This window comes from Podarcis pityusensis, assembly GCF_964106645.2.
Source record: "Podarcis pityusensis genome assembly, chromosome: 6".
NCBI lineage: Eukaryota > Metazoa > Chordata > Lepidosauria > Squamata > Lacertidae > Podarcis > Podarcis pityusensis.
Genome location: NC_138030.1, coordinates 78,157,795 through 78,178,420, shown reverse-complemented (window position 1 = coordinate 78,178,420; position 20,626 = coordinate 78,157,795). Strand labels below are relative to the sequence as shown.

The 20,626-nt window shown below is 42.7% G+C and overlaps 1 protein-coding gene across 1 annotated transcript in view; it reads left to right on the top strand.

Annotated features, from left to right (window-relative positions):
• The window catches only part of COL11A1 (collagen type XI alpha 1 chain), a 263,380-nt gene that overhangs the window by 84,673 nt on the left and 158,081 nt on the right, over positions 1-20,626 (top strand). The window contains exon 5 of the mRNA XM_081008888.1: positions 18,544-18,660. Within this exon, the coding sequence (XP_080865014.1) occupies positions 18,544-18,660 (117 nt within the window). The remainder of the gene's footprint in view (positions 1-18,543; positions 18,661-20,626) is intronic.

The window sequence follows — 20,626 nt, the reverse complement described above, 5'->3', positions numbered from 1 at the left end:
GCGCATTTAACTGGTATGCTGGGTTCATGCTATCGGAGAGTTTGTTTACAGTGAAAGATAATGCCTTCCTTACTAATACATGTGCTTAGCCATCTGTCTCAAATGCTCAGACACATGTTTTAACATTTCTTTCTATAGATTGTTTCTAAAAGAACAGTGATACATCACTGTTTCCATTAAAGAGTACGGTTCTGTTCACCTATATCACTAAAGACATTTAATCTAGAGGAATACCTTTCTTTTTATTTGGCTAAAGGAGGTGCACATCCACTATCCTCATGCCTTAGACAGAGGGGCTGGGTTGCCACCAAGATTGTGTGTGTCATGCGTCACACATGTGTGACATCATGCATGCGACATGCTTTGTGCGATGTCCCCCACACCGTGAAGGCCAGACTGGTGAGTCCTAGCAGAAGGTTTTTACAAGAATGTTTATTCAACTATGCCCAGGACCACCTAAGAACCACCTTTCTGAAAGCTTTTGCATTCTGACAGTAGCTTCCATGGCTTCCTATACAGTACAGTCGTACCTTGGTTTTTGAACAGCCTAGTTCTCAAACCTTTTGGCTCCCAAACAATCAAAACCCAGAAGTCACTGTTCTGTTTTCTAATGTTCTTTTGGAAGCTGAATGTCCGATGGGGCTTCCGCGGCTTCCGATTGGCTGCAGGAGTTTTCTGCAGCCAATCAGAAGCCGCACTTTGGTTTTTGAATGCTTTGGAAATCGAACGGACTTCCGGAATGGATTCTGTTTGACTTCCAAGGTACGAGTGCACTTAACCACTCTTGTTTAGAAGGTGTGAAGTGCTTGTGTTTTCTAGGTGCCTAGCCATAAATTATTATGATTATTTGTCTCGAGAGACTCAAAACTGATCCTTCACATTTTCCCAACATGAATTTCAACACAAATTATTAAGGAGGAATTAGAAGTGGCCTGTGAGGTGCCGGGATGGGTAGATATTAGCCACTGCTGTTGAGAGGGAAGACAGCTTGGATCCTTTCCAGTGAGCAACACGAGGCAGTGGGTGGCTGGGAGCATGCATACTTGACCTCAGAATAAGATAGGATGGGGCTGCCACAATTAGTGCCTTTATGCCTGGATCTGACCTCAGTCCACCTCTAACACATAAGCAGCCATTGGCATATGGTAATGGGACCTCTATTCTCTTGCTGCACTGCTGTTGGTTGTCACTGTGTTCTGCCCCTCTGAATGCAGCGAGGCTGGAAGGGAGCACGATGCCCATGAAACCTCCATAATTTCCATTGTGCATTTTGAAGAACTGGGATCAAGAGCTTCCCAGGCTCTGGATCCTGTATTGCTTCAGTTGCACAAATGGCCACAGATTGCTTGGACAGAAATTTGTGGTGGCTTGGAAGGGCTAACAAAGAATTCAAATGCTTTCCTCCTCCCCAGCTTTGCAGGGCTTTAAGAAACAGTAGGGCATTTACTTCATTCACAGCCCTGCCATGCATGTAAGCTGGAGTAGAAGGGTGGGGTGGGGGTTGCAGGTAGACAGCCATGCCAGCCTGCAGCTGGGGCAGCGATTAGACCTGTATCAGGTCTAGTGCCAACAGGCCTGCCACCAGGATTTTCTGGGGCCAGTGTACTTTACATCGATCGGGCTCGATGCTGCACTTGCATAAAATTTGTACAGACTTTGTCCCATGCCTTTTGCAGAAGGGGGGGGGGGGAGTGTCCAACCGACAGAATATTCACGTAATTATAGTTCCATATCTCAAAAGGCATGCTCTGTTTAATATCTACCTGCCACATGAAGAATGAGAGGCTTGCTTTCCCCCAAATCAGCCTTTCTCAGCCTGTGGGTCCCCAGATGTTGTTGAACTACAACTCCCATCCATAGCTGTCAACCTTCCCTTTTTTTGGTGGGAAATTCCCTTATTCCAGCACCATTTCCTGCTGCTTCCCGCTGCTATCCCAGATTGTTAGATATCCCGTAGACTGTCCCTGGGACAGGTGAGCCTGCTGATCCCTTATTTTTGAGGCTGCTGGTCCCTTATTTTCAAATCTGAGAGTTGACAACTATGCTCCCATCACTCCTAGCTAGCAAGGCCAGAGCTCAGGGATGATGGGAGTTGTAGTCCAACAACATCTGGGGACCCACAGGTTGAGAACCGCAACAGAACTTGAGATTCATGTGTTGTGAATATATAGGAGGGCCCAGCAGTCACCAGCAAGAATAGGATTTCTCTCCCCCTACCCCTGTATATGCAGCCTTGTATATACCAGCTTTCTTGTAGAATGCATCTCTCAGCTAAGCAAGAGAGCAGTGCTCTGCTTTTGGATTTTGCCATGGGGCAGTGAATGCTTGATTCAAGGCATTCTGACTTCCCCCAAATGTCCCTTAGCATTTTCTCACTTCTTCAGACAGACGCATTGCTAGCGCCACTGCTTGGTAGGCATGGAAACATCCCACTTTGAGCTGTGGGCTGCCGCACCTACTCATGCAGCAATGTTTCAGCCTTGCTCTGGTCTTGTACACAACCACAGGGGTCAAATTTTGCAGCTCGAATGTGCAATTCTGATCTTCCCAAGACGTGGCCCTGAGCTTGGAGAATTGCAAAAGAAAGCAAAAAACCCATACCACAAACATAGTACTTTAGTATAAGACAATTAGCATCTGTAATGCAATGTTGTGGTGTGAATGCTTCTATCCATTCCATCCTCTGCCTGACGTTTTCACCCACCCCATCATTCTGTGGCTGGTGAGCATACTCATTCTTCTTTAGATTGTTTTGGGTTGTTATGGTTGTATTATATATATATTATTCTTGCAAACCTTGAACTTTCCCTAGGCATGCAGGTGTCTCTGTCTTGTTTATTAGTAGCCTTGTTTTGGTTGCAGTCCTGTTGGCACTCACCACCTGAGTTTACTGAGCTGTGCACACGCAGCAATTGGTACAGTCTGTGTCCGAGTGATGGCTTTCTATACAGCGACTATGGTAGTGACTGAGAATGCACTGGAAAACCCGTTGGCTGAGACTTTCATTGGGGCAATCTTCATCAAAAAGGAAAAAAGCCCTTGTGAATACCACCACATCTGAAGGAGTTGGACTTGGCTATCTTTTGGCTTGGTCAGTGTTCAAGTGCTAGAAGACCATGAGGTCCTCATAGTGTGGAAAGAAGGTGAAAGGCAAGGAAGATGTTTGTGATGGAGAAGGGTCTTTAACAGATGAAGGATGAGGGAGGAAATGCGAAAGAGGACCACTTGCTGCCTCATAGAAAGCCAGACAGTTGGTCCATGTAGCTCAGTTCTATTAGCCATCTTCTGGAGCTTTCAGACAGGAGTTTTCCCAAGTCTGAACTAGAGTTGTCAGGATTGCAGCTGGGATCTTCTACAAGCAAAGAATAGGCACAACCACTAAGCTATGGCCATTCCTCATACGAGTCATTATAGTGGTTAGCTGAGACGGTATACTAAGAGTCCTAGAGCCCACAAGCCAAATATTTACTTCTGCATTAATGCACAGAGTGGGATTGACGGTCCCCTTGTGGGCACATTAATGAGCTCTAGAATCACCTGAGGCTTATGAATCTCACTAGATTGATGCGTCTTCGCTTTTCACCTTACAGCTGATGCACGAAAATTATAAGCATGGTCACTTGTGCTTCTGTACATCTATGTGACGTGTGAATCTGATTGACGTGATCTGAAGGCTTTGTGTAATACCTATTGAGGAAGTATTGTGTGGTATTAATTGATAAAATTATTATTTGACTATTAATAAACAAGAAAAAAGTGAGTATAGAAAAATTCTTGCTAATGACAGGCTGTCACACTGAGAATTAGGTTTATGCCTCATTAAGCTGCCAAAAATCTAGCGCAGATCTATGTACATTTCAAACATCACTGCATAAACCAGAGAAATTCTGGTTTGACAAGGAATTCAGGATAACCATTGCTATGTTTTTATTTTATATTGAATACAGTGGGACTTACTTCTGAGTAGACAGTGTAAGGATCCCTTTAAAATAAAAGAATGAACACACCACATGTTTCCTTAAAAAATGGCTGGCTGCTAACACATTGTAGTGAAAGAATTTAAAATGGATTTGTTACCTTTTCCTGCGAAATTATAGGAAGGGCTTTGTATGCCTTCATTTGGTGCAGGAATTTTATTTTCAGTATAAACAGTACTCCATTTTTGCACCTACACATACACACCCACCATTTTTAAGTGTTCTCGGAGACGAGGAGGGGAGGAGAAAGGAAAACCGGGACGTTCTGGGATCAAATCAGAAACCGGGATGGCTTTTGTAATTCCGGGACAGTCCCTGGAAAATCCGGGCACTTGGAGGGTCTGACTGTGCCTTCAGACCTCAGTAAGGGCAAGATGCAAGAGGGGTGTGCAACTAGCAGGCATTTTATATATTTTTAGCTATCATATTGCTGATCAGATTAGTAGCAGGACCGGCCTTTCCATGGGACAGACTGAGGTATCTGCCTCAGGTGGCAAATTCGGAGGGGCAAAAAGTGGCAAGAAATTTTGTGCCGTGTGATCTGTCCTGCAGCCCCCAAGCCAGTTGTTGTTCTACGGTGTAGTGGTGAACTCTGCTTCATCACCTGTGCTGAAGTAAGATTTGGCACACAGAATGAGGAACGCGCCATCCTGCCCTCTTTATCTCGTTTATAGTATGGCAGTCGTGCAGCACACCATACTTTTCCAGGTTAAAAGGAATCCTACTCCTGTTCCTCATAATAATAATCTTTTGAATGACTGTGAGCCTCTCTCTCCCTTAGAAGCCTATTGAGGGGGGGAAATCTCAACATCGACTTTTGTAAATATTCCCTCTGCACTGTAAACTCAAACGTGCTGAACTGTGTCCAGACAAATCACATTTCAGAAGCTGGAGATGTGGGGAGGGGGGAGAAAGACCTATTTAGTCATGTACCCTCTTGGCCTACTCAAAGTTGGATTGTTCCCCGTAGAATATATTCTCGTGAGCAGTCCAGTCTGCTTCGAAAAGGCCTCATAGCAAAGGCCCTTCAGTTCTTTGCTTGGAACGGTATCCCACAGCCTCATAAATCTCACAGCCTGACTGGAGATGGAGAAATTGCTCCCAAATGGGAGCTCTACTGCATTTGTTTTGGCCAGATCCCAACTGCAAGGATTATGCAAAAGAAATAAAAGAGATGCTTTTAAATGAAATACTTTTTAGAAGAGAAGATCCAAGCGAAGCCTAGCCATACTCTCTTGAGGAACTCTGTGCATCATTTTATTTTATTTTTTTACGATGCTAATTTGCTCCCTCCCCCCTTTTTTTCCCTCCAAAGACTTGCTGACTTGCTAAATCTATGCTTCCTTTGAGACACAGATTGTATGAGGCACCGTTTTCATGTCTGGCATGCAGGATTTAGCTGTACCTGCAGGGCTGAAATCTGTAGAGATAATAAACTTTCTAGTTAGGAAAGCATTTTAGTGTGTTTCCCAGGGGCAATTAGAGTAATGAAACTCATAAATATTCCAGTAACCATTGATTTTGGTGCAGTCCTTGAGAACTGACCTCTTCAATGCAGCTTTGCCTCAAATTATTTAACGTGATAAGGATTTTGCCTCAGAGTTGTGCCACCTGGAATAGCATGGAGGCAATTGGCTGAAAGGGCCCCTCTTTCAGAAACTTGCCTAAAGTCTGTGGCAAATACAAATAGGTGAATCCCATCAGTTTTGATTTAATTTTCATTTGGTCTTACAAAAGTCTGCCTTCTGTCTTCTCTGTTATCTAGGACTTTGCACGCTGGATGACTTTATTCATAAATATGTGTTCCAGGGCAGCCCTGTCATGATTCAGTCAGAATCCAAATCCATTGCTAATTCCAAACATTTCCAAAATTCAGTAGCATCTGCTATTTGCAACTTTTCTTTCCAAATATGGTCAAACCAGAACATTAGAAGAAGTCTGTAAAATTGCTGGTATGTAATTTGAGTGACAGGGATATACCATAGGCGCAAATTGTCCTTTGCTGTTACTCATTATGTATCCTCACATTCCCCAAGCTGATGCTGGCCAGATGTTTTGGACTACAACTCCCATAATCCCTGATCATTCCTGATGCTGGCAGGGTCTGATAGGAGTTGTAGTCCAACCATGTGGAGGGCACCAGTTTGGGAAAGGCTGCCATAGACAGAAATAGCAGCTGTTTCTCCACCTAGGGTGATGGGTGGTTCAGTCTTGTTGAAGTCCGTGTAACTTCTGCACATCTTTGCTCATAAGTCTCTCCTGACCCATTTCCATATTAATCTGTCATTATTATTATTATTATTTCAAAACTGCACTAAAAATTGCATTCCAATATGTATGCCAAAAATGTATTTTCTCTCAAAATATGCATTTCTGCATGGATTTTTGATACTTTTTGAGCCAAGAACTGTGCTACAGCACTCATAGAAGTGTGAAATCTGGTGGATAGCAACACTGCAATCTCCAAATTAGTCGGAGATGTTTGGATCAGGTTGGTTAGCACTGGAATTATAAAGATTGGATACTTCAAGTATCCCTAATATATGACCATTCCCCCACCATAGAAAATGGCAGAAAACAGAAGCATGCAACAATTAACTTAGAACATGCTTTATTGTTTATTTATTAATATGCTTGAATACTGCCTGTTATGTGGGCATTGCACAGTGCTGTACAGTCATATCATAAAGCGCAATGCAAAATATGCAAATGAAATTAAACTCAAGTTGAATGAAGCAGTCGGGAAAATTACTTAAAATTCTACAGCATCAACATCCAGCAAAGGCCATGGTGAACAAGATAGCCGTTAGGCATGCACTGAAATTGTATCCAAGTCAGTACATGTCGTATTTCTGGGGGGTGGGGTGGGGAGGTCATTCTAGAGTATGGGTGGCATCACAGAAAAGACCCTTTTCCTAGTTGTTCCTAGAGGGATATCTGCAGCTTGTGACACAGCCAGGAGGACCTCTGATCTTGATCTTAGAGTCCAGGTACAGGCAGCCTTATTATCACCCTCAAATTAAGCTTGTGTTTGTTGTCTTGTGCTTTCTCTCCACCATAACCATAATGTAAGGAGCAAGCACTCTGTGTGGCTGTTCAGACATAACCCCCCCCCCAAAGAAATTACACTAATTGCATGCTGCAAGACAACTCTCCCCTCCCTCACATGCTGTCACATCTTAGAGTTGCCATACGTCAGGGAAAACCCTGACATGTCCTGTTTTGGGGGGCCAACATACTCATCTGGGCAGATTTTTACATTTTAAAGGAAATGTCTGGGTTTGTTGTCTGTGCCACACCTCTTTCCCTGGCTCAGACTAGCAGTGGCGCAAGCTGTCCTCTTTTTATATATGGCAATCCTATCACACATAGACTAGTATATAAAACCATTTTGAATTGTTTAGTAAATCCACAACCTTTAAAAAAAATATATTATGTTAGATTGTCTTCTGTCTTAAGCATGTTTCTTATAAGAAAGCTTTGCAAAAGCAAAGTCGAATCGGGAGTTCAGAATATTTTCCCTCTTGCAATACCCAGAAAATAATGCACTTTCAAAGCGAGAGAGGATACTTTTTCCACTTGGCATATTCCCTACAGCACAGTTTCTTTTGAAGTTGTGAAGTGGTGCTCCCAAAATGAGGATTTAATGAAGAAACCAGTCCTTTCCATTGGGACTGCATGTTGATCAGGTTGTGTCATATAAATGTGCTTTTCTCTCTGGTAAAGAAAGCATGAGGTCACAATGGAAATATCGTGTTTCATCAAAGAATGCCAGGTTTTCTTCGTCCTGAAGTTTATATCAAAACGCCCATCCATGTGCAATACTCATCAGGACTGGAGCACTACTAGGAACACATACGTAGCCTTATTGTAACTTCAGATGTTCCCCCAAAAAAGTGACAGGAGAGGAAATACGTTTCCACCGTTCTGATGTCATGTTAGAAAAGGAAATCGCATGGAGGGTTTATGCAAATTGTTTCTGCAGCTGGAACTGGGACAGTTCCCTCCCCTTCAACTGTATTATTGGGGGTTACGCGGGAAGCATTGTACAACTTCCCTGCAATTTCTGTCCAGGATTTCAAACCCAGTTTGGGGCAGTCTGCCACTTGTATCCAGACTGAGCTTGATGTGTCTTCAAGCCTTGGTGCTTAGCGACAACATTTCTGTGTGTCAGACCTTGATACCAAAGACTTGCTATGGATGGGGGTTATTTTGGCACACTACACTGCCACTGAGAAAGCAGGGAAGGATCCATTCCTGGCAAAAGAAAAAGGCTAAAGCTCATCTAGAATCATAGACATAGGGTTGGAAAGGGACCACGAGGACCATTTAGTGATTCTAGTCCAACCCCCTGCAATGCAGGAATATGCAGCTGTCCCTTATGGCGATTGAGCCTGCAACTTTGGTGCTAACAGCACCATGCTCTAATCAACTGAGCTACCCATGAATGTGTCCAGGGATGTTGGGACCAAGGGAAATGCAAGTTTTCATGGCTCCCAATGTTTCTGAATGCACTAGTCATGGACACTGTCTGAAGTGCTGGAGAGCCACTGCCATCAGTGTAGACAATGCTGAGCTAGGTGGACCAAGGGTCTGATTCAGTACAAGGAAGCGTCCTGTGTCTTTTTTTTTCAAATATAGCACCATAGTGCTCTCCAGAAGTTGTGTAGCACCATAGTGTTCTCCAGAAGTTGTGGACCCCATCTCCCAACAGCTGCACCCTATGTGGTCAACGGTAAGAGATGATGGGAGCTGTTGGCTACATCATCGCACTGGCCATCCCTGTTTCCAGTTCAACCTTGCCTGCAGTACCTGCTTAGAAATGCAATTTGTTTTAACGGAACATAGCGAGCCAGCGCAAGGAAAGCACATTTTTTATTTTCTACCTTCCCGCTAAGTGCAAGTAAAAATGTCTTCCAAGGGAACTTTATAATGAAAGTCACAGTGTAAATTAATCTTTAGTGTAGGTGTGAGTTAATTTAGAATATTTGTTAATTAATATAGCATAATAAATACTGAATTTATATAAAAATATAAACATTCTAAATGTATTGTTAACTCACACCTGCACTAAATATGAAAAAAAGGAACAACGTTGCTGTAAACAGCTCTGAGCCCACAGGCTGGAGTGGGAAAGAAATCAAATCAATCAAATGAATACTAATTTTATCATGAATAATGAATATGGTCCTATCTATTTCAAATTTCTATCAACCTGGGAAACAGTTTTGGGCCCAGTTGTGGCAAGTAGCAGATGAGGTGGCAAACTTCATTCCAGAGACCACCTGAATTTCTATGGCTGAATGCTCCCCTCTGCAAACAAGCTCAACGTAGCAACAAAATCCCTGCACATAGACAACTAGGGGTTGGACGAGTTGGAGTAAGGCTAGGCTAGAACAGGTTCCTTTGACATCTAGTTTTCTGTGGGCAGCAGAGGCAGATTCAGGGGAGCACAACTGGTTTGGAGGCCCCGCAACTGCTATGTAGAATGGAAGACACGAGGCAAGGGGCACCAAATTTGGTGGTCACACAGGGTGCCATTGAAATTTGAAACCCCAAGATCTTCCACTGTAGCCAGCATTCATTCGTCTATCTATCTTATGAATTCCAGCATGTGAGTCCTCCCACTTACAGCTAAATATGTTTACCATCTCATCTGCTGAGCCTCGGAATATGTGTGTGACATTTCAGAAGGTAGCTGCAAGCAGTGATCAACCATGGAGCTACTTGGTCCTTGGAATGTGCTCCTGCTGTTCCTCTGCCCTTCCTTAAACAGTGGGACAGTTTGGCTGCATCAGTTCTCTTTCATTTGGAGCTGAGAAACCACAGAGTGCATAGTCTCGTTATCAAAGAAGAAAAACAAAAACAGCCTGTTTATTTAAAGATGTGCAGGATGAGAAGGAATGGGAAGAGTGAAGCTGCCCGCCTGGGCAGATTTCAAAATAATCCCCAGAAAAGTCTCAGTAGAGGTCTCAGAGTTCAGAAATGCAAACAAAAACTGTCTTCTGCACACACACACACACACACACACACACACACACACTTTCTCTCTCTCAGAAGCAAACTGCCTGTCATCCAGGAATCAGTTTCAGAACAGTATACAAAGAAATTAAAAAATTACAAAAGCATTATGACATAAGGTATAACATAAAGCCAATAGATTGCTTTCAAACAATTTCTACTCACAGTAATAAGTGGACCTAAGTTAGCCATATCCATATTTCCATGAGGTTGTTCTGAAACCCTGTCTGCACTATAAAGTTAAGGCAGAATCATACCACTTCAAACAGTCATGGCTTCCCCAAAAAATCTTGGGAAGTTTAATTTGTTAAAGAGTGCTGAGAGTTCTTAGGAGAGTCCCATTCCCTTCATAGAGCTACAATTTTACAGAGTGATTAACAGTCAGTCCTTCTTTCCATGGAATTCTGGGAATTGTAGCTCTGTGAGGCAAAGAGGGGCAAAGAGAAGGCGATCAGGACAAATTCTTCAAGCATCCCTAGTTGAGATTATTATTATTATTATTATTATTATTATTAATCTATTTATTTATTTATTTGCTATGGCAATTGCTTTTGCAAGGTGTGAAATAACCTGCATTACTTCAGAAATGTGAAGGAGAATTAACTTGTTGATGAGCTATAAGCTTTCTTTTGGGGCTTCTCTCTCACCTGTACTCCCCACCCCCCCACCCCCCCACCCCCAGTATAAGTTCAATCCATCTTGCATTAACAAAAAAAAGGAAAAGGAAAGCAGGGAAGATCCCAGGGCTTATTAGCTATTGACAACATTTTTAGACCACCCATTAACAAAACCTTATCCGGGTGGTGCAGAGAACTATTTTTTAAATAAAACACACACCCCATAAAATATAAAATACATGGACATAAAAAAAGAACTTTGACATCAAATCAGAAACAAATGTGGCTCCGGTTCCCTGGGCTAGGAAGCAGTTGTTGCCTGCTGAATTCTGCTATACAGAATCACAATGCAGCAGGCAGCTCAAAGTGCAAGCAGAGGGTGTTGAGGGGAGCCCAGTGTCAGGCATGTGAAGGTTTGATCCAAGGCCCTTGCTTCTGACAGATTGCTGTGGGATTTGTGTCACCATCTTGGCTGTAGGATTAGCCATTTTTCTTAACATAGTGTAATGCCAAAGGAGCGCAGTTGGCTCCTGCTGCATACAAATCCTCCTAAGGCTGTAGCCCTTTGCCTGAGCAACAGATCACCTGACTTGTCTTCAAGTATAACTGCCTCTTGAATAACCTGTAACTATCTTACTTACTCATTCTTAACATTTGCAGATGAATGGCTTGGATTCCCCGCCCCCAACTCTCTTGACTCATCCTTGACACCCTTTGCATTTTTGCTCAAGAGATCTTCACTGCTGACGCTTCACTGTAGACCTTCCCTTTGTCCCTGATGTGCACTTTTAATAGTTGTGTAGAAGAGAGAATTTCTACAGGTGTTGCTGTAACTCTGTCATATAAGCTTTCTTTCTTCTTCTTCTACACAGCAATTAAAGGTGAAAGAGACCTGTCTTCTAGGGTTGGGATGATGGTTGTCTGAAAATATAGCTCAAGTGATGGCTTCTCAGCCTTTTGGCTAAGATCATGCAAAAATATTATCTGTGTTAATTGTTTAAGTGATTTTCTCTGGGCAGGAACAGAATTTGGATTTTTGGGGGGTGAGGAGAGGACTTTAGAATTAAGAAGATGGTGACTGGGCCACAGGGAATGGGGTCCTGTTGTTGTCACTGCTGCCACCTCTGGTGGTGATGGCATAAAGTTGAAGTTAAAAGTTTTTTTTTTTTAATGAACAAATAAACTAACTCTGCTACCACTCTCTGTTCAAATGGGAGAAATGCCCCCCCAAATTTGCAGCCTACACATGGATCATGTAATTCAGAAGGTCATTTGATTATTGCCATACTGGCCATAAATTTTGCTTCCTCTGTGAGAATTGAGTGGGAACTAGTAGTGGCTTCCTTGTGTCCAAATATCTTTCAGTGGGACTATCGTCCACAAAGGAAGCAATGTTATGGAATCGACAAAGTGCAGGATGTCTATCTTACCTATCACAGGTGAATTGGAACACCATTCTCTCAGATAGTGAACTCAAGTGGTGAATGCCGAAAGGACTGGGGACAAAATGGGGCCCCTGTGAAACAAGAGAGAGGTATGCTGTGAGAAATCCTGAGTTTTGCAGAAGTACATTTTGTTAAACAAAAAAACCTAAGGGAGCAATGCCCCGCCCGGAAAATAACAAAAAACAACAAATCCCAAGTAAGTATTGAACATGCTCTGTAGTCACAGATGGTTGAGTGTCAATTGAAAAAGAAAACTGGAAATGGAGACATTTTCCTTTCGGCCTCCACAGCTTATAGTACAGTGGTACCTCTGGTTACGTACTTAATTCGTTCCAGAGGTCTGTTCCTAACCTGAAACTGTTCTTAACCTGAAGCACCACTTTAGCTAATGGGGCCTCCCGCTGCTGCCGCACGATTTCTGTTCTCATCCTGAAGCAAAGTTCTTAACCCGAGGTATTATTTCTGGGTTAGCGGAGTCTGTAACCTGAAGCATATGTAACCTGAAGCGTATGTAACCTGAGGTACCACTGTACCTTGGAGACAAAAGTGGGTGGCAGGGAGGTGCCACTCACTTGATCTCTGGTTGCTTCCATTTCTGCTGCAGGCTGGGAAGTGGTGGGCATGTTGTTGGTGCAGTGCAAATGCACTGGCAGAGCTGATCCAGTTCTCCCACTGGTGTGTTTGCACTGCACTGACCTTGCTACTGCTGCTCTCCCAGCCAGATATACAGAGGCTTGGAAATCACAGCTGACTCACTCCATCATCTGCTGTTGCCTCGTTGGCAAGAATCCTGAGCAGAAACACTCCTGTTAAGGGTTGAGCATAAGTTTTGTTGTTAAGTTAGATTTGTCACCAATATTAGTGATCCTGAAAATATCTTATGTGAACGGCAGTTATTACTTTTGTACAGATGAGAATGTGAATCTTGATGAATCATGGCATTCCTAATAACGCCCAAGGAGTTCACAAACACTTTCTTTTGACCAAAATCCAACGCGCTAGACATTGGACCACATTAAACATCCATTAAACCGTGATGGCTTTGCCCCAATATCTTGAGATATTAGATTTCAGCAGCCCACTGAATTCTTTCCTAAAAGTGTTTACCAAGGACCGCTACACAAATTCAGAATAATGTGAAACGGAAGGAAAATTACAGCCACATTTTATCATGAGGACTTTATATTTCTGCTCCGTGAATAGAATGTGCAACCAAAATGCAGCCTTGTTTTAGTGACCTTACATTTTGTTGAAATGTCAAAGGCAACATCCTAGAAGAACTAAAATATTTTCCAGTTGATCGTGTATGATGCAATTCAACCCGCTAAATATACTTGCTTTTTATATGTGCCTTTGCAGTTTCTCATTCATGAATGACGGGCTTTTCAAACTGTGCCTTTGGCAATGCTTAGCATAAATATCAATTTACTCACTGTCTGTGTGCCTTTTTTTAAAAAAAATTCTAGCATACTTGGCACAGTTTTTTTGATTCAGTCAATGTTTCTGTTTGTTTTGTGGTCTCTGAAGAACTTTTTCTAACCTGCCCTTAGCAATTGAATTAGCCACAGGATTGGCACAGTCCAGAGCAGGCACTAATTTTGCTGTCAGACTGATCCTATCATTATTTTTAACTAAATAGAAATATTATTAAACGGTACGCCGTCCTATTTTAAATGCTGGGTAACTGATCGGCTGAGTGCTAGAAATAAATAATAATGCTTGTCACTTAGCTCAATGGTACAGTGCCTGCTTTGCAAGCATGCAGAAGATTGTGAGTTCAATGCCTGCCATCTCCCGTAAAAATACATACATGAAAAAAATCAAGAGATGGGATAGATCTCTGTCTGGAACCTTGGAGAAATACAACTAGTCAAGATAGAGAACAATACTGGCCTTGGACAAACAGCTCAACCTGATACAAGGCAACTTCTAACGTAATTGTGGGCTATCCAGCCTCATATAACCAACAAGCTTAAGTCTAATTAATGCATGGAAGGGGTTAAGACCATAGAGTGGGCTGTCCTGCCAGGCTTAGCTACAGTAAGCCATTCCCGCTCACTTTAGGAAGAAGGGTTATTAAGCCTTTGTTCTTCCATTCCACCATGTGAACTCCTGCAAATAAGGAGGTCTGGTCTAGTTGTTCCGAGCTCAGGCCATGTGTCCTACAAGCCATCTTTGTATTTCTATACAAATAATTTAGAATTTAGGTACATTTATAAAAAGATAATTAAAAAGCAATGTATCAAAAGAGAAAACGAATAAAGAAAAAGAAAATATGTTTAAAAATATGATCCTTACAAAACACAATTGTATAGAAAAGAGAGAGAGAGAAAGAGAGACCCATTATCACATTTATTTCTCCCAGTTACCCACCCTGAGAGATAGCTGAGGGAGGTGATTTTAACCAGGTGTTTCCATGCACAACATCCACATTCTTAGCTGCTGCATTACAGCAGCTGTGAAATTCAGAGGAATTACTCTGAAACACAAACCTTGTTCAAATGTCCAGCTACTGCCATCCCCAGCCATCAGGGGTGATGCTTTGGGATGCCTGGTGCTAAGGCCAAACCTCTGCCCTCTATTTTGTTTTAAGCTGGGACATTTTTAAGAAGGGCACCAGCAAGACTAGTCAAAATCTGGACAGATTGCAATCTAAGCCTTTCAGTAGAAAGCCTTTACAATTTGATTGCATAATTTAGAATATCTGACCCCGGCCATAAAAAAGTACTATATCTGTTTGTCACACTTAAATGCTTTTCTCCATCATAAAACGATTGTAGTGTACTCAATGTAGTTTTTGTCAGTGACAAATTTTCATTCATTTTTGTTTGTTTGCGCAGAGAAGCACATGAATGCGTGCAATTGAACCTCTTTGGCTGACTAGTCAGAGGAGACAGACATTGAGGTGTTACATTCCTTTGCAGACACAACCTATTTGTTCTCTATCAATAGAGCTTTCAGAGAGGCTGCGACACAAGAGGAACTATTTCTTATGGAGTTGTGCTTTTCAAGAATCACCTTCAGGGAAATGTGCCGTGTGTAAAGACGTCTCCTTTGCATATTTTAATTTGACATTGAAACTCTTGGACCTATGCATTATAATTTGTTAAGTACCATTGAAGAGCATGGCGGGGAAAGATGCATTTTCCTCTTTTGATTTTCTTTGGGGTTGATAGATTCTGATTTCATTACATCTTGATTTGGTTGGTGGTTGGCAGGTTTTGGCCAGTTTCATAATATCTGTGGGCCCATGTAGCTTTAGCTGCCTGTTCCTTGGGACCATAAAAAGGTGACAAGTCTTTTTGGGCTAGACTTCAGACTCTATAGGTAGGCTTGTGATAGTATTTACTGCTCCATAGTGTGCACCGGACCATAGGGCGCACCTAGTTTTTAGGGGGGGGGGGAATAAAGGGAAAAAAATAATCCATCCCTCTGGCTGTCTTGGCTTCCTCTTTAGCCACGCACAACCTCTCCAGCTGGGAGAGGCTGCGCGCTGCTTCGTTTTTAGCCGCTGGGCTGGGGCAGGAGAAGCCCGAGCTTCCCAAGACCCCAGCCCCCAGAACAGCTCCGGGAGCGGAGGCAAGGTTGCACAGCCTTGCCGCCGCTCCCGGAGCTTGCGGGCTGGGGGAGCGCTCCAAAGGTTTGCGGATAGCTGCCTGAAGCCTGGGGAGTGCAGTGTGAGTTGGCACTGCGCTCCCTGGGCTTCGGGCTGCAGGCTGCAATCTTCAAGCCTTTGGAACCCGGCTTGCAGATAGCTTCCTGAAGCCTGGAGAGCGAGAGGGGTCGGTGCGCACCGACCCCTCTCGCTCTCCAGGCTTCAGCGAAAACCTGTATTCGCTCCATAGGACGCACACACATTTCCCCTTCATTTTTGGAGGGGGGAAAAGTGCGTCCTACAGAGCGAAAAATACGGGCCCCAGAGCAAATGCCACAACTACCACCCTCATTATAACTATAATCATCTTATAGCTACAACTGCTCAACATTGATTATATACTAGCAAGACAGGGCATGCCAAAATTTCTCAGCAAGGCTTCTGAGCCTTTAACAGTATAGCAGCAGGCAGAAATTCCACAGGCAAATGATTTCATAGAATCATAGGCTTGTGGAGTTTGAAGGGCCCTGAGGGAAACAATAAGCTGCTGTACACAGGAATGCTGCCTCTGTGCCGAATGGTCGCTCACCTGAGTTGCAGGTGGACTTTGGCTGCAGCCCAGACCAGCTTTCCCCTTCGGGGCACAGTATAGACCATTTCCCCTTGTGGCTGGTCATTGGAATCCTTTTCAACCGGCCGTGGAGGCTTGTGGGATTGCCCACCAAAACTTTTATTTAAAACCAGCCAATCATGGCAGTTTAAATGGGGGGGGGGGCAAGAGTGGCAGACTGGAATGGAGAAGTCTTCACTTATTCTGCCTCCAGAATATTGTGTGGGTATCTCACCTAAGATTCCCAACAGTACAGTATCCCAGCCATGCAAAATATCAAGAGATTTCTCTGCATGCACGTATCTCCATCCAAGCTGATTTCTGCCTAAAGCACATTCTCAGTTGACAGAATGCAACCGTGAGGCCAAGACCTGTCAACTTTTGATGAACTTTATGTGCTATCCCTAGAAGATGATCCCAAACCAGATGAACTCATGGAGATTAAAGGGTGAAGCAAGTGAGCTCAATCCCCAATCCACACGTCAGGTCTACATCAATGAAAAAGTGACCAGGGCTTATGTTCATTTCTAATTTTGTGGACATGTTTTGTGGATAATTGGGTGGTGCCGTTTCAGAGTGTGGCATTCCATTTTGATAATAGTGACAGGGTATTCACTGTTGGACGTCAACATGGTTTTAAAAAGCATTCTGTATTTGAATAAATTTAAATCAGTTTCACACACACATACACATCTGTGAGCCCTCCCAGTGTTTTCCTCACATAAATGTTTACCTATGCAGCATTTATTTAAAACGCAGCTTAATAATTAAGTCTGGGGAAAGTGTTTTGTTTTATTTTTGCCTGGGAATTAACAATATGCGCATTAGAGTAAAATTGCTGAATTATTGAAAAGTAATCCATATTTTCTTTTTAGAAATGCAAGCTTTCTTACATAGTCATTGCATTTTATGAAAAAGCAAGAGATATCGACATAGTACATTTTAAACATTTGCCCTCCAGGGTTAACTAAGGCTCTCTATCTGTGCTCGGTGACCCCCCACCACCCCTTCCATTGAGTCCCCATCACATGTTGGAGGGACAGTTTCTGAAGTTGAGAAGCTATGGTGGAGGCTCCTTGCTTCATTCTGAAACCTGGTCACACAGAGTTCTTAATGAGTCAAGGATCCTTCATGGGTACAGGAGACGCCCATCTTCAGATGTTCCCCTTCCAAAACATGGGAAGGTGCAGTGTAGGGAGTGGTGCCCGGCCAGCAAACCTAGGGTTGCCATATGTCTGGAATTTTCCGGACATTCCCAGGAGTCAGCCATCAGAAACAATGTCCGGGCATCAACAACTCTGGGCAAAAGCTTGACAACTTTGGGCCAAAAAAGTTTGTTTCCAGATTTTTGGTTTTTGAAATACGGCAACCCTAAGCAAACCCGATCTGTGCTCCCTCTTCTTGTGATTCAATAGCATGACACTGAATAGAGTTATTATGTGTGTGAGGATTCACACTGCACTCCTCTACCTGCAGTCTGAAGTGATTTTCTGCCATCTCCCTTATTAGACCCAATTTAAGTCTTCTGGACATGCATCATGAATTGAAACATCTCACTTGGTCCACTCTCCCTTTCACCTGCACTGCTAGGATGTCAGATAACTTTGCTGGCATGCTAGCACTAACTTAGAGGCTGCTATTCCGATTTAAATGTTGGCCCTCCCCGATGAGTAATGTTTTGTCTATTGCATACCTAGCATCATTTTTATTGACCCTTCTTAGTGGTGGGAACTGAAGGACATTTTTGACAATATGTTTCTTACAGGTAGTCAATAGGACCTGCCAGCTAACTAACACCAGTAAAGAAACATAAGAAAAACTTTTCAATGCATTATCACAGGTGTTCTATGTAACTAAATATCGGCCAATTCTAAACCAGGTCATAAACCACCATCCTTTGGTTGCATTGCTGTAAAATCAGGACTTTTTTTCCATCTGGAACTTGCTGGAACTCAGATCCGGCACCTCTCAGGTGTGCGTCATTGCCATTCTAAGAGGTGTTCATGGTGAGTTCCGGCACCTCTTTTTCTAGAATAAATAGCAATGGTAAAAGATAACATTTTTATGCAACTATTCCTTGCTTTTTCATTACCTTCATGTTTATTTTATATAAATCTGAAAGAAAATAAGAAAATAAGGAGATCTTGCTAATAGAAGTTTGGTGCTTTACTTCTCTCTACTTTTTCTTCCAAGTGAGTAAAAGAGCTTTCCATGACTGCTAATATAGTTTGCGGCCACTAACACAGCCACGCCTGGTATGTTTCCTTTCACAATTTAGTATGGAACTGAAGATTTAATTGAATATGACTATGACTATGGAGATCCAGATTATAAAGACCTTGACTCTGTAACAGAGGGACCCCCACTGTACGACGAGATTGTCACACAGACTGAGGTAACGGCATGTGCTGTGTGTGTTGTGTGACGTCCCTGTCATCTCCCTTGTGGTCTTGTCATGTGGTGTCTTGTGTTAGCTAAGCCTTTTGTTCCTTTTCACCTCCCTCTTGCCTTCCTGTTTGTCCCGAAATCTCATTTTAATTCAACAGTGGAAGAGCAGAAGACCACCAGCAATTGCCTATCTATTTATTTGTTTGTTTTAAGCTTTTTGACTTATTCTGCTTCCTTTCCTACCTCACTGCTGTTCCCCTTTCATTCATTTATGTTTTCCCATTCCGTCTTTCAACACCCTTTTTCAGAAAAAGAAAAAAGCCCCAAAGAAGAAGAGGACAGTGGCTGCTAACTCAAAGAGCAACTCCCAAAAGTTCACACTCAAAAAATATGAATCATTTTCATCCAAGAAGAAGAAAAGCTATCAAGCCTCAGCAAAAAGCAAACTAGGGGTAAAGGTAGCCCAAAAATAATCAAGATCTTTCCTCGACCAAGCCTGGAAGATCTGTGATGTTGAGAAATGAGTAGCTTGCCTCTAACCCCCAGTAGATGAATTCACCTTTGGCTAATACCACAACCCAATTGAACTGAGATTCCTCCTGCCCATTTGCCTTTCTCTTTTGTGGTTAATGTCCTGTGTTCTCTTTCCTGTCAGGCCAACATTGTCAATGAATATAATGAATATAATGTGGCTGAAACTGACTATGGGACCTCTGAGGGCTACCAGACTGAGACTCCGAGCCGAACGACGGGACCAAATGAGGTAATGAGGAATGGAAAAGTATACAGGCAAGGATACTTCAAAAGATCTTAGTCAATAACTTTTACCAAGTCATAATCGGTTGCCCTCATTTAGTCTTATGAGAGATCCTCTAAAGACCAAAGTGGCTTGTGCCACGTTCCTGAAATGCACAGTTTTACTCCAATATCTGGCATTTTGCCTTTCCAGTTCTGCTTGAGAAATAACACCTAGAGATTGCAAAAAAGAAGCTCTCAGAATTTAATCATATACATGTTTTGATGTTGTGCAGTATTCACACAGCACAAACCTGACACAAGATCTTGCCCATATTTGTGATTTCCCTGGTGTGAGGATGAAAGGAAGGGTTAGTTTAGTGTCTGTTCGCACTGCAAGGGAGAGTGGCATAGCTCAAACAAGGCCAATTATTTAATGGAAAAGAATTTAGTGACTGGATGGTGAGTGGAGGTAGAGAAAGGTCATAAGCAGGTGGCCTTGAACTTGGTCTTTGATTCCCTACCCTACTGATAATGCTTTTAACTCTATCCTCCATAAATTCCAAAGCCCCAACGTAGATATAGTCATGTACAACAATGTGTACTCTTCCAAGATGGTGGCCAGGATGCATTTTCCCACACACATAGCACTGTGAATGGAAACATGCACCTCATTCATGCCATATACTGAATGGGGATGAATTGGATGCATGAATCGCCATCTGGATCAACCACACAGTGTGGATGAGCATCAATATGCAGATCCATCCATACCTGGTCAGTTCCCATTGGCTCCCAACATGCTTTCATATGTAGATCTCTTTTACTAGACTGGGAGGTCTGTGTCTACTCCGCAGAATCAAGTTGCATTGCAAAGATGTACCTTAGGATTTCCAATATGCCTTTTCTTTTGATCCTGAATGGAAAGGTTTATTGGAAATTGTCCAAAACTGTCCTTCATTTTCTGTTGAAATTTGGAGTGTGCAATCAACTGACATTTATGAATGTGGATATTTTGCTTCGTAAATATCGACTTGCTATAAAACCATGGTTTTCCAAAGGTTTTGCATTATGCTGCAAGTTATTTGCTGCTCTTGTAAACAATTTCATGTTTCAAGTACATAATGACAAAATGCAAAGGTTATTACTTTGGAAAGTGCATTAAAATGCTTTCATAAAACAAAAAGCCAATGTTTGTGTGTGTGTGTGTGTGTGTGTGTGTGTGTGCATGTGTTTCT